This window comes from Urocitellus parryii, chromosome 10 (assembly GCF_045843805.1).
Source record: "Urocitellus parryii isolate mUroPar1 chromosome 10, mUroPar1.hap1, whole genome shotgun sequence".
NCBI classification, from domain to species: Eukaryota; Metazoa; Chordata; class Mammalia; order Rodentia; family Sciuridae; genus Urocitellus; species Urocitellus parryii.
This window is the reverse complement of record NC_135540.1, coordinates 103,102,814-103,117,645: the sequence shown is the minus strand read 5'-3', so window position 1 is coordinate 103,117,645 and position 14,832 is coordinate 103,102,814. Positions and strand designations below refer to the sequence as shown.

At 41.6% G+C, this 14,832-nt stretch overlaps 1 protein-coding gene across 1 annotated transcript in view; it reads left to right on the top strand.

The window, feature by feature from the left end:
• The first annotated feature begins 5,854 nt into the window (after positions 1-5,854).
• Spmap2l (sperm microtubule associated protein 2 like) overlaps positions 5,855-14,832 on the top strand; it is a 64,783-nt gene continuing 55,805 nt past the window's right edge. Inside the window, exon 1 of the mRNA XM_077803139.1 lies at positions 5,855-6,528. Within this exon, the coding sequence (XP_077659265.1) occupies positions 5,855-6,528 (674 nt within the window). The remainder of the gene's footprint in view (positions 6,529-14,832) is intronic.

Genomic DNA, 14,832 nt, shown 5'->3' with positions numbered 1-14,832 from the left:
ATTATTTTTGAAAGTGGATTGTGGTATATATAAATTCTCCCTTTTACATTTTTGGAATCTGTGCCAAAGAACCAACTATGATGAAGATGATTAAGCCTCTCAATGTTAGCACAAAACCATCTCTATCAAGCTTTAGGTTACAATGGAATGTAACCCAACTTAGGCATTCTTGTACACAGGTTTATACAAAATGATTGCCTATGAGAGGCGAAACAGGGGAGTGAGCGACTTTAAGGTCTTTACCTTCTCCACAGTCAGGGCTGCAGCATCCTGAGTACACTGAATGACTGTGCTGGTCCCATTACAACTGCCACTCAGATGTCTAATGTCAAACCTTCTTTTGTTTGGTCTATGGAAATGGGACCACACATTGATTTAGGATCATCAGAAACCCTTCTTTCTCGAGGCTTTCTACGAATGGACTCCTGGACACATCTCTTAATCATCTTGGTCTTCTCTCTATAAATGGATCTAGCCCATTGTAGACTACTTCCAGCCCTGAGCTTGAATTCTATGCTCTTTCTTCCCTGTGAATTCTAATGGGGATCAGAGGCCTATATAGTTCCTTGATGCCTTTTTCAAAAGTGATACCAAAAGCTTTATCAGGATGAGGGATGATAGGTCTGTTCTTCCTTGTTTGGTCTTTTTTTTCCCCTCACATTCTGATATTATTTTCTGCATTTTGGCAACAAATGCTGTTGCTAAAATAACTGGAGTTTTTCTTTCAGGGAACTGTTAATACCAATGTGATCATCATTGCATGATGCTGGGGAATGAGTAAAGCAGGGACTCTATACTTGAGATGCTCTCAGGCTAGCAATGCAGGTACATGTCACAGGGGTTTTCAATGGAAATAGTACTCATCCAGGACAGATGGGTGTGATGTCAGAGAGACTGCTGGCTGGTAGTCTTCCCATCAGGCCTCAAAAGGAGACACTTAATACTTTGGAGGACTTAAGACAATCTGATGTTTCTAAGTCTTCTTGACTTAGAAACCATAGATTTTGTTACTGAATCAAAAAAGTGATTTGGCCTTTTCATTTATTCAGACGGTCAACATTTATTAAGTACCAACTAAGTGCCAAGACTCTTTCAGTGAAAAAGGATGAGAATTGAACTCAAATTATGTGTGCCCAGGGGCTAGGGTTGTAGCTCAATAGTAGAGCACTTGCCTAATACATGCGAGGCACTGGGTTTGATCCTCAGCACCACATAAAAACAAATAAAACAAAAGTATTAAAAAATAGATCCTAATTTCTTTTAAAAAATTTCTTTGTGCCCCAAAGAAAGGGTGGTTTGGGGAAACTCATCATACTGAGAAACTTGAGCATGAGTAGACTCAAGGCTTCAGAGATAGTAAGAATGTCTTTCCATCTCTTGGTCCTGCTAACCTCTGCCTGGATTAATACTTAGACTCTTGTTACCCTCACCAAGGTAGTAAGATGATTGCTGTTGACATCAAGCCTACACTATTCATATAGCCCATGATCTCAGGATATTATTTTATTTTTTTTTTGAGAGAGAATTTTTAATATTTACTTTTTGGTTCTCGGCAGACACAACATCTTTGTTGGTATGTGGTGCTGGGGATCGAACCCGGGTCGCACGCATGCCAGGCGAGCGCGCTACCGCTTGAACCACATCCCCAGCCCATCTCAGGATATTATGAACTCTCTTTCAACAGCTAGACAGCAAATCTCATTGAGGGGCACTGATTGGCTCTGCTGAGGTCACATCTTTATACCTGAACAGATTCTTGTGGCCAGATTGGCTGGATCCAGAGTAGGAAGAAGGATTAGCTCCCTCAAACCATATGAAATCCATGCTCTCATAGAAAGGAGGTGGTCTGCTTTCAAAAGGAGAGGGAAGGGAGCCTAGGCAGGAAAATATCAGAAATAATGACAGTTGTTTCTAGTCATTCACTGTACTTAGTACTAGAATACTTTAAAAAATAATATGGGCTGGACATGTTCTTGGATAAGCAGAATTAATATTGTCAAAATGGCCATACTACCAAAAGCAGGTTTAATGCAATCCCCATCAAAATACCAAAGACTTTCTTCACAGAAGTAGAAAAAAAATCCTTAAATTCAATTGGAAGAATAAGAGACCCAGAATAGCCAAAACAATACTAAGCAAGAAAAATGAAGCAGGGGTTGTGGTTGTGGCTCAATGGTAGAGTGCTTGCCTAGCCTGTGTGAGGCACTGGGTTTGATCCCTAGCATCACATTAAAAAAATAAATAAACAAAATAAAGGTATTGTGTAAATCTACAAATAAAAATATTTTTAAAAAAGTGAAGCAGAAGGCATCAGAAAATCTGATCTGAAATTATACTACAGAGCTGTAGTAACAAAACCAGCATGGTACTGGCAACAAAATAGACATGAAGAACAATAGAATAGAAGACACAAATATAAACCCACCTACTTTCAGCCATCTGATACTTGAAAGAGTGCCAAAAATATGTTGGAGAAAAGAAAGCCTTTTAAACAAAAGGTATAGGACAATGGCATATCCATATGTAGAAAAACAAAATTAGACCCTATCTTTCACCCTGCACAAAAGTCAAAGTGGATCAAAAATTTAGGAATTAGACCAGAAATCTTGCAACTTCTAGAAGAAAACATAGTCAACATTCTATCATATAGGTGCAAGCATCAACTACCTCAACAAGACCACTAAAGCTCAAGAAATAAAAACTAAGACTCAATAGTGGGATGCCATCAAATTAAACAGCAAAGGAAACAATTCAGAGAGTAAAGAGAGAGCCTATGGAATGAGAAAAAAAAATTTGCCAGTTACTCCTCTGACCCTGGATTTTGATTACGAACTCAAAAATCTCAACCCCCCAGAAAAATAACAAAATCAATAAATGAGCAAAAGAACTAAATAAATTTCTCAAAAGAAGAAACCCAAATGGTCAATAATTATATGAAAAAATATTCAACATCTCTGGCAATCAGGGAAATGCAAATCAAAACTACACTAAGATTTCATCTCATTCCAGTCAGAATGGCAGTTATCAAGAATACAAATAATAATAAATGCTGGCAAAGGTAAGGAGGAAAAGGTACACTCATACACTGTTGGTGGAATTGCAAATTAGTACAACCTCTTTGGAAAGCAGTGTGAAGTTTCCTCAAAAAACCAGAAATGGAACCACCATATGACCCAGCTATCCTACTCCTCTGTATTTATCTGAAAAAACTAAAATCAGCATACTACAGTAATAACAGTCACTACAATGTTTATAATAGCACAATTCACACAAAGCCAAATTATGGAATCAACCCAGATGCTTGTCAATAGATGAATGGTTCAAGAAAATTTGGCATATATACACAATGGAGTTTTACTCAACCATAAAGAACAACAAAATAATAGCATGTGCAGGTAAATGGATAGAAATGAAGAAAATCATGCTAAGTGAAATAAATCAGACTCAGAAAATTAAGGGTGGAATGTTTTTCGTGTGTAGGCTAGAACAAAATAAGGGGAGAAAGGCAATGGGGGGAGGGGAGTGGATATCAAAGATAAAGGGAAAATCAGTGGAGGAGAAAGAGGAGAATGAGAGGGACAGAGGGAGGACAGAAACAGAAATATGGGATGAATTTATTTAACTGTATTAAATTATGCTATGTACACATATAAATGTACCAGAGGGAATTTCATCCTTATGTATATATAGAAAACCTCAATCAAAAACAAAGGAGTTGGGCTGGGGAGGTAGCTCAAGCGGTAGCGCGCTCGCCTGGCATGCGTGCGGTCTGGGTTTGATCCTCAGCACCACATACACACAAAGATGTTGTGTCCACCAAAAACTAAATAATAAGCATTAAAAATTCTCTCTCTCTCTCTCTTAAAAAAATAAAAAATAAATAAAAATAAAATTGTTAAAAAAATAAATAAAGGAGTTAGGGGCTGGAGTTGTGGTTCAGCGGTAGAGCGCTTGCCTACCATGTGCGAGGTACTGGGTTCCATCCTCAGCACCACATAAAAATAAATAAACAAGGGGCTGGGGATGTGGCTCAAGCGGTATCGCGCTCGCCTGGCACACGTGCGGACCGGGTTCGATCCTCAGCACCACATACAAACAGAGATGTTGTGTCCGCCGATAAAATAAATATTAAAATTCTGTCTCAAAAAAAAATCTTAAAAAATAAAAAAAATTATTAAAAAAAATAAAATAAAGGTCTTGTGTTCAACTGCAATTTAAAAAAATGAAGTCGAAGATCAGTAGAGGAGGGAGAAAAGGGGGAGGAATGAAGGGAGAAGAAAGGGGGATGGGGATTGAAATAAAATTTCTGCTATGTATAATTTTGTCAGAGTGAACCCAAATACTACGTATAATTATAATACTCTAATAAAAATCAATAATAATTAAATTTTACTCTTTAAAATCCTAGCAGCTGAATTCTGTGCTATTGAAAATATTTTATTATGTTCACTAATAAAATTGTACATATATACAAAAAATTAATAAGAGCTAGAAAGACTCTTTGAGTGGGTAGTATTTAAGCTGAGAATTACAGCATAGAAAACAGCCAGTATGGGAAGAGTGGTGAGAAGTGAACTCCAGACAGCAGAACAGGTGTAAGAAAAGGCTGAGATGGAAAAAAGTTTGACAAACTAGAGAAGAACAGGGAGACTAGAATGTACAGAGCAAGGGTGTAATGACCTGAAGTGGACTAGAAAGAACAACGACTAGATTGTGGGACCACTTATAGTACAAGTGTGTCCTCTCTCTCTCAATGTTTGGAATGTTATGATTGGAGCTGGGCAAAGGTAGAAATCAGAAGGCGAACTGGGTGGGGTGGACTAAGTCAGTGACTGGACGTGGAGAGAAAGGGATGCGTGGAAGACATGTATTTTCAGAGTTAACTGGAGTTGCTTATGTATTGGATATGGGGATAAGGTGGTATGCTGGGTTTAAAAGACATCACACTTGCTGGGCACGGTGGCACACACCTGTAATCTCAACAGCTTCAAAGGCTGAGGCAGCAGGATAGCAAGTTCAAAGCCAGCCTCAGCAATTTAGTGAGGCCCTAAGCAGCATATGGAGACCCTCTCAAAGATTTTAAAAAAGGTTAGAGGTGTGGCTCAGTGGTTAAGTGCCCCTGGGTTCAATCCCTGGTGTGTGTGTGTGTGTGTGTGTGTGTGTGAGAGAGAGAGAGAGAGAGAGAGAGAGAGAGAGAGAGAGAGAGAGAGAGAGAGAGAGATAACAAATTAATGTACACACAGAGGATACAATTGTGTTCTTCACAAGATAAAGTAATGATTTGTAGCAAACTTCAATGGATCATATATCCTGAGATGGGACACAAGTTGTAGGATTTTAAAACCTATCAGTGTTTCCTTGCGACAGCTTGTAGAAATCCAGGTGGAGATAAAATGGAAAAATCTTTCTGAAATGTTAAACAAACTTCACACTGCTGCCGCCCTCTCCCCACAGTCCTTATTCGGTTGATGTGCATTTACTAGAAACTGTCTTAGTGATTGAGGATCTAAATTTTGTGCATCTGCTCCCAGCCTTTATATAGAGGAACCTCTGAAATCTAGCCGATCTGCCTCTGCTGAGTTGTAAAGCAACTAGATGGAAGCTGACAGGTTCTGCCCCAGGGCTGTGCAGAGAGCTTCAGTTCCGGGATCTTGCCTGGTCCCTGCAGACAATTGCTCTGGATGCTCTGGCGGCGGCCCAAGGTCCCCATGACAACGGGACAACGCGTAGGGAGGGGGGAGGGGCGAGGCCAAGTCGGCCTCGGGGCGGGGCGTGGGCTGCCCCCACCCAGTTCAGTCTCCTGAAGACCTTGAACTTGGCTTGGGCCACCCTCCCCGAGAGGGTTTCTGACACAATGGCGGGCCAAGGGTTTTCAGGTTCATCCGAGTTGTCCGAGGTGACGCAGACAGAAACGTCCTCTAACTCCGAAGCCTTCCAGAAACCCTTAGTGCTCAGGATTCTCGATTTGCAGGACGCTCTGAAGGAGGAGGCTAAGCAGCGAGACCAGCAAGATGGGGATGAGGGGGACGACGAGGATGACGGGGACGACGGGGACGACAAGGACGACGAGGATGACGAGGACGACGAGGACGACGACGAGGACGATGAAGACGACGAGGATGAGGAGGACGACGAGGACGATGAGGATGAGGAGGATGATGAGGTCGACAGGTATAAGGAATCCGAAGAAACCTCTGAGCCCATGGAATCCACCAAATCCTCTGAGTCCGGCCAAACTTCTGGACCCCACAAACTCTATAAGGAGCGCACACCACCCAGGGCCCAGGTACACTACGCATCCTCTGAGACCCTTGAGTCAGGTGCACCTCACAAGCTCCTTAGGCCATGTGTTAGGCCCTGTGAACAGCGCAAGCTCCGAAAGGCCCGTGAACCCCTCCAACCCTGTGAACCCCTGCACCCCCAGGAGCACAGCCAGCCCCGCAAGCCCCACGAGGCCAAGGAGTTAAGGCTGTTTAACAACACTGCGGTGATGTTCTCCCCATCTCTGATCACCAGATGCCCGACACGGTATCGGGGGTCATCCCAGAATGGTAGGTGTTGCTCCCCACACCCCTGCGACCTTGCACATCTAGAACTGGAAGTCTAGGGTCAAGTTGTGCATGCAAGAATTTGCAGTGTTTTGTGTCATCTACCCACTTCTCTGCAGTCACTCTCTGCACTTCAAGGGACTCTGATGGGGTATTGACACCTTGGCAATGACAAACTCTCTTCTTCCTCCACTATCACCTGATGACCCCTTAGCTCTCCTTGAAGACCTGCTGTTACCTTATTGAAGCCCTTCTTAATTCTCCTCTGCAGCTAGTCACTGCATCCCTCTGGTTTGTCCTTCCATCATTCCCCTTTATTGCACTTAAGACTTAAGATTACATCATTTCTGTTACTGTCCAACTAATGGTAGGGACCTTGGAAGTCAGGATATTTTTGTCAGTGTTTGGCACATGCTGCCAGTGAGGAGGCATTCTTGGAGCAAATATTCCCAGAGTGCACCTAAGTGCCCACTATCTTTTCACTCTTCCCCAAGTTCAAATGGTATTGGGGCTGATGGGACTTGGGATAAACATCCTTGCTCAGGAGCTGGCTTTGGTTGTGCATGCTTATAATCCCAGCATCTCAGAAGGCTGAGGCAGGATGATGGCATATTGGAGGCCAGCCTCAGCAACAGTGAGATTCTGTTTAAAATAAAATAAAAAGGGCTGGGGATGTGATTCTATGATAGAGGGCCTCTGGGTTCAATCCCCAGTACTGATCCCCCACCCCATCCTTGCTCTGACTACATCAGTTCACTCATGACCTTTCACTAATGATCCAACCCCAAATAATTTTCTTATCCATATGGGACCTCCAGTCCCTTGACTGACCATTTTTTTTGTTGTTGTTGTTTGTTTGTTTGTTTGCTGGGGTTGGTCAGGGAGACACTGGGGATTTAAACCAGGGACAATTTACCACTGAGCTATATCCCCAGCCCTTTTTATTTGCATGCAAGAGGTACAAATAAATATTTTTAGACAGAGTCTCATGAAGTTGCTTAGAATCTTCCTAAATTGCTAAGGCTTCCTTGAACTTGTGATCCTTCTGGTTCAGCCTCTCAAGCCATTGGGATAGCAGGTGTGAACCCCCATGCCCAGCTGACTAACCAGTTTTTATCCCCTGTTCTCACTGATTCCTCCTTACCCAGCCTCAATTCCATGGTCCATCATTGAGGTTGCTCTTGCAACTCTTCCGCCACTCCATTGGCTCTCCTGCTAACTGCCATTTCTCTGCCCCAAATCTCAACCCTGGTTAAACCCAGCCATCCATCTGCTTTCTTCCTACACCTAGCAGTTACTCTTGCTATACAAATTGTACAATTAGGCTGATGGTTTTATTTTAATTGCATTACCACAAATCACAACTGGTAATGTGGTACTTCCTAGCAAACTCAATTTGCCTAGTAGGTTAGTTTTCCCAGTCTCTGAGATGATGACTAAATACCTTCTTTATCTCCTGTGACCTTCACACCTTTGACCCTTATCCAGCTACAGACTTTGCCTCAAATTTTATCAAGAAAATAGAAGCAATCAATCATGAACTTATTTTCTTACCATTAATCTATTGCCTTACCCACATCTGATTCGTGGATTCTGCTTTTTCTTTTCTTTCTTTTTTTTTTTTCTGGGAAGGTGTGTACCTTTTGTTTGTTGTTTGTTTTGGTGCTAGGGATTGAACCCAAGTGTGCTTTACCACTGAGCAACATCTCAGTCCTTTTTCTTGTATTTATTTATTTATTTTGAGACAGTGTCTCCCTAAATTGCTGAGGCTGACCTCAAACTAGTGATCCTCCTGTTTTGGCCTCCTGAGCTGCTGAGATTACAGGCATGTGCCACCACATCAGCTTTGTGCCTTGTTTTATGAAAAACAAAATCCTTTATTTGTGCTTTAGATTCCACTATTGTCTCCTGAAGAACTTTGTTCCTACTGTTATCCCCTCTCCCTGCAGAACTACTTTGTCCCTTTCTAATGAATCTGTCCTATGAACATACACAAATACTGTAGAATCTCTTATCTTGAAATAACTCTTGATCCCATGTCTTTCTCAGACCTTTTCTCCCCCACCATCACCACCATTTTTCTGTTCTTCACTGCAGAACTTGTCAAAAGAGTTGTCTGTGCTCAATGACTCCATTTCCTCACCTCTTATTCTCTCCTCAGCTGTCACCTGGTTGGGCCTCTTTCTCCTCTACTTCACTGAAACTGCTCTGGTTTACTGCCACCCCTGCCATTGCATGTGGAGATTCAATAACCCCATGGATGATCCAGTTGGCTCCTCCCAAAATCTCAACATCCCTTGACATCCTCACATGGAATGATCTGGTTTCTCTCCCCATCTCAGACACCCCCCACTCTATCCCTTGTCAATTGCTGTTCCATTTCCTGAATCTCTATCATGAGCACTCTGATCTCTAACCATGTCCTATCTTTCCTGCTCAATGGTTGGAGGTCTGACCCATTGATGGTTGGAGGTATGACCCATTGATTCTAATAATCCATTTTTTTTAGTACTGGGGATTGAACTCAGGGGCACTCGACCACTGAGGCATATCCCCAGCCCTATTTTTTCTTTTATTTAGAGATGGTGCTTCACTGTGTTGCTTAGTGTCTTGCTGTTGCTGAGGCTGGCTTTGAACTTTCGATCCTCCTGCCTCAGCCTCCGGAGCCTCTGGGATTACAGGCATGTGCGGTGCCCAGCTGATTCTACTAATCTTTATCACTACCTTGCATTTTTCTGTCTCTCCTTACTCATCTTCCGTGGTTTGCCAACTCAGTCACCCACTTGTAGGTGTCCTTAACTCCCTCATCTGTCTCTCATCTGTCATTTGTGCCTGGTTAAATTTAACTCTTGCCTATACTTATAAAACAGACCAAGACAAGAGAAAGGCAAACAGTATGTGGACTGATCTTTAAATTCATGACCTTGAACTTCAAATGGGCTTTCAGTTGTTGTTGTTTTACCCATTGAGAACAGGAGAAATCACCATATCTTTTCACCTTGCAATCTACTAAACCACCAGCACCTATACACATAATCTACCTTTTCTCCTGTTAATCATGGATGAATTGTCCTCTCATCTATTATAGGCCATTCCCTCATTCCATATGTTGGATCTTGTCCTATTTAACTTCTTTAAGTTCTTTGCTTCTAAAATTAGCCCCTTTCTATCCTGCATCACTACATTCTCTTTTTTTCCATCAGCACAATAACTATTAAAAGAAAGAAAAGAAACAGGAACTGGCGATATAGCTTAGTGGTTAAGCACTTGCCTAGCAGATACCTAGTGCTGGGTTTGATCCCCAACGTGGCAGAAAACCAAATAAAAGGTAAACACACACACACACACACACAAAAAAAAAAACACACACCCCTTCCATTAACTCCACGTACCCACTCCAGGTACCACTCTATTTCTTTATAGGAAAAAAAATTACTCAAAATAATTGCCTGTAGTTATTATGTCTACACCCTCTTTTTCCATTTCCTTGAGGGCCACTTAAATTAAACTTTCTAAATTCTATTATTTTTCCCCAGTCCTGGGGGTTGAATTCAAGGGCACTTTACCAGTGAGCTATATCCCTGCCCTTTTAATTTTTTTCTTTTGAGGCAAGGTCTCCCTAAGTTGCTGAGGCTGGCTTTGAACCTGCCTTAGCCTCCCAAGTCAGTGGGACTACAGTTGTGTGCCTCTGTGCCCAGCTTAAATGAAGCTTTCATCCTCTCTGCTTCCTAAAGTTACTTTTAATGAGGTCACAATGACCTCTGCCTGGCCAGAGCCAAAGACTTCTTCTTCATCCTCACCAGCCTCGTTTGGCACCTGCCTTGCCTTAGAACTCTTTCTGATTCTCTCCTGGGATACCAGCACCACCATTCTCCTACCTCATGGATTGTTCCTGACTCTGTTTCTTTTACTGAATTCCCAGTCTTTGGGCTGATGACTGATGACTAATTCCACTCAGATTCTTCTAGAACTTTCCTTATTCTCTGGGTGATGTCATTAGTTCCATAACCTTAATTATATTCTGGTAACTTCACAGATTATCTCTAGCCTCAGTTTCTCCTCTGAAATCCAGAGTTTTCTAACCAATTATCTATTCAGTATTCCTGCTTTTGAATATCTATTAGGCACACAAAATTTAATGTTTCTAAAACTTTGACCCATTTTTTTTCTTATACCCTGCCTCCAAACCATTAGCAAATCCTAACTTTGAGTTATATTCTGATTCTATTTCTTTTTCTTTTTTGCTGGGGATTGAATCCAGGGTGCTTAACCATCAAGCCAAGTCCCAAGTCCTTTTTATTTTTATTTTTTTATTTAGAGACAGGGTCTCTCTAGGTTGCTTAGGGCCTTGCCAAATTGCTGAGGCTAGCTTTGAACTTTTGATCCTCCTGCCTCAGCCTCCTAAGCCGCTGGGGCTCTGTTTCTTAACATCTAAAATGTCATCATCGCTTGCCAAATCCACTGTAGCTGGGCTCTGTACTTACATTGGTCTCAGGAGTTCCTTAGAAAGGTGGATTACATGCAGCTGTGTTGCTCTCAACCCTCCAGAGGGGGTTCCCATATCATAAAGTATGTAATCAGAAGTCTTTAGCAAGGCCCCACGTGATCTGGCCCCTGCCATTCACTTGACCTTGCACTTGATCAGACATGCCCGACTTCATGTCTGACCACTCTGTATATAGTTTGTGCTTTCCAGCCACATTTCTTTTCTCTTACCTCAGGATCCTTTCACTTTCTTTGTCTTCTACCAGGACACTTTTCCCCTCTGAAAGGAAAGTGACCACAACATTCGGAGTGACCAAGAGATCTTTATTGCAGCAGTGCAAAAGAGGAGAAAAATAGAGTGGGGGGGGGAGAGAGAGAGAGAGAGAGAGAGAGAGAAGCGAGAGAAGAAAGAGAGATGAAGAGCAAGAGCAAGAGGAAGAGAGGGAGACAGAGCAAGAGCAAGAGAGAGGGACCCGGCAGGAGGGAGTTTTTATAGCTCAAATCTAATGGGGTCTCTGGGTCTGCAAGCTGCCTTGTTGGCGTACAGTGATTGGATCATACAGTGGTGTCATCTTCTGCCTTCAGGCAGATGGGGCAGGGGCTAGATGTGGGTTTCCGTTGCACCAGACAGGTGGGGGTCGAGTGTTCAGACTTGACGCAAACAGGTGATAAAGGACAGTCAGAGGAGGGTTTGAGTGCGTGGGTTATCCTGCAGCTAACATGTGTTCATCCTGCCCTGCAGACAACTTAGTTCAGCCTGTCCTGCACCTAACACCCTCAAGTATTTGTCACTTCCTTATGCCAAAAAAGAACACTGTGGCCTGCTGATTTTCTTATCTGACTGTATTATGTATCTCCTTGTTTAGGAGTTTATATTAAGCTCTCAATTACTGTTGAATGAAAAGTCTCTTTCATTGAACTGTGTCACCAAGTCCAGTGGTTCTTTCTGTATCCTGAGGGTTGTTAAGAAGATTCAAAGAGTTAATTCACGTAAGGCATTTAGAACAGCTTTTGGTACATGGAAAGAGCTCAGAAGGTGTCAGCTGATGCTAGCAGGTGTTTTCCTATTTGACTCTTGGCAGCACAATCAGCTTGTCACAAAATTGCCCACTTCTTGAAATATATATCTTCTTCTCACAGCTCTATGACACCACAGTCTTCAGTTTATCACATCCCTGACTGATTGATTGCTCTTTCTCCGGCTTGCTTACTGAGCCCTCCTGTAGTCCCGAATTCTAATGGGCTCCTTTTCGACCCTTTTTTCTTTTTATTTACATTGTTTTATTTATATTCTTTTATTACATCCTTAGGTGGTCATATTCACATCATGACTTTAAATAGCATTTTTATGCTGCTAAAATAATTATTTTCCCTGATAATGGGGATTGAACCTAGAAGTGCTCTACCACTGAGGTACATCCCCAGACCTTTTTAGTTTTTATTTTGAGATAGGGCCTTGCTAAATTGCTAAGACTCCTCCCAAATTTGCAATCTTCGTGCCTCAGCTTCCCAAGTTGCTGGGCTTACAGGTGTGTACCACTGCATGCGGTTTGCCTCCTAAAGATTTTTACCTACAAGACTGAGATGGAGACTGTTTAATCTCAAGTATACCTAACCTAGAGTGTTTAATCTGGATTCATAAGCAATTGGGGAAATGAGTTGAAAGAAAAAATCTTAGGTAAGAAAAGAAATCAAACTGAGTTTTTTTTTTAATTTAAAACTTTAAAAAATTTGTAAGACATTCACAGTGTTCAAATGCTAAAACAACATAAAAAGACATGCAATGAAACGTCTCACCCCTGCCCTGTGCCCTCTGAAGTCCTTTCTTGCCTTTTACAGTGTTTATTTTTTCAGCCATTTATTTATTTTTTATTTATAGTTTGGGTTCAATGCAAATAAATTACATAACATGAGTTATTATGAATCAAAGCATAAATACACAAACACAATATAAAATCCAAATAGATGCACGACATTCAGGTATGAAGCAAAGGGGTGTGTTCATTCACACACACAGTAGCTTTAGATCTATTTGATCTGGTTGTTCCTGAGTAGGTTTCTAAAGATGAGAAAAAATGAGTTGGGTTATCAAGATTACTGTGGCCCTATTAGATACCAGACCATGTAAGCATCAGTATGTGACCATGTGAACAAAAGATTTCAAGGAGTATCTATTTTTTTTAAATGTTTCTGTGTATCAAGGCAGTTGTAAAAGATTTATAGGATCAAGACCACTTTTAGGCTTAGGATCAGGTTCTAACTACCTAAAAATATTGACTGATAACAGAAAGTGTCCCAACTGTGGCTACTCTGATCCATAGTTTTAAAAAGAAGTATTTACAGAAAAAGTATAAAGGTTTTTGTGAATTTAATATGCAAGCTAGCTTTCAGTCTTCACTTCCCAAATGCTTGATTTATAAATTTGTCTTCTTTACATAGTTGCCATTCTAATTTCCAGATTACCTTCAAAACTGATCATTTTAAATTGTTAAAAGTATTCAACAAATGCGGAAATAAAAAGCATTTTGAAATTAGTTGAGGCCAATGTAATTCTACTCTTTGGAATCAGTTTTGCTAAAGGAATCTGGCACTCTTGTTGAATGAAAACAGGACATGGGAGATGCCTACCATTTGACTTTGAGAGGATAAGCAAGATTGACTCAAGATGCCTGGATTTGGGATGGATTCCAATCTATCATTGCCCTGGCACATGTCAGTTAGCATATGAAAGTTCAAACATATTGTCAAATCCGAAACTACAGAGGAAAGAGTTCATTTCCCAAGGGAACAGAAATAGCTTAACAATGTGAAACTTTATCTAGAATATATCAGCACTGAATTAATACTGCTGATAAAATACATTGAGGATTTACAGTAACACCTGGAAGTTCCTTCTAATGTACATATAAATTGCATCATGGAAGCTTCTTATATTACCTGTTTTATGGCCTTATAGATTTCATGAACCAAATGAAAACTGAAATCTCCATTCCACATTCCATCCTTTACCTCTAGATAAAATCTATTCTGGTTTTCAAGGTAGAGTTTGAAGTGTCCATATTTCTTATGCCTCATTCAAGGAGATCGTGTCTCAATTTTAGATGTTTTCTTTTTATCTTGTATGTGAAACTCCAGCAGATTTAATTTTGGCATTCATCACCTGCAAAACCCTTCACGTGTCCTTCAAACCAATCAATTTGGAATTCTCCACTTTTTCTGTATCAATAAAATCAGGTGTGGAATTGGTAGATTTCATGAAGACCTGCTTCTTCCTCGACACAATGGACTTCTAGTCGCCCTTTGGGTTGGGTTTAGAAGGTGGGGAGCAGAGACGTTTCTTGGCCTGAGTCTCTAACAGTAGAGATGTAGAATAGAGAGTGGGATCACAAGAAGACTGGCTGGCTGTTGACTGCAGGGCACTGCCACCTGCCTTGGGTGTAGCACTAGCTGGACTGGGGGCAGCAGAGGTACTCTGTGAGGAGTTATTCGAAAGTGTCACAACAGCTGTTTAGTTTGGATCAATCTGCGTGGGTAGGCAGCAGCCCCAGCCCCCGCCTGGCCACTGTCGCTCTGCCTACATCCGCTCTGTCGGTGGATTCTAGGTGCGAGGAGACAGGACGGCTCCGGCAGCCAATAGGCAAGGTCTGTGTGTTTCTTTATATAAATGCAAGAAAATAACTGTACGAGTGCGGATGCTTTGCCCTTTTCTCACCCCGGGAGCGTTGCTGTTCTTCACTCTTCCTCTGGACAACATGTCTTTACACTCAAGCACATACATGGTTTCCTCCTTTGTTCAAAA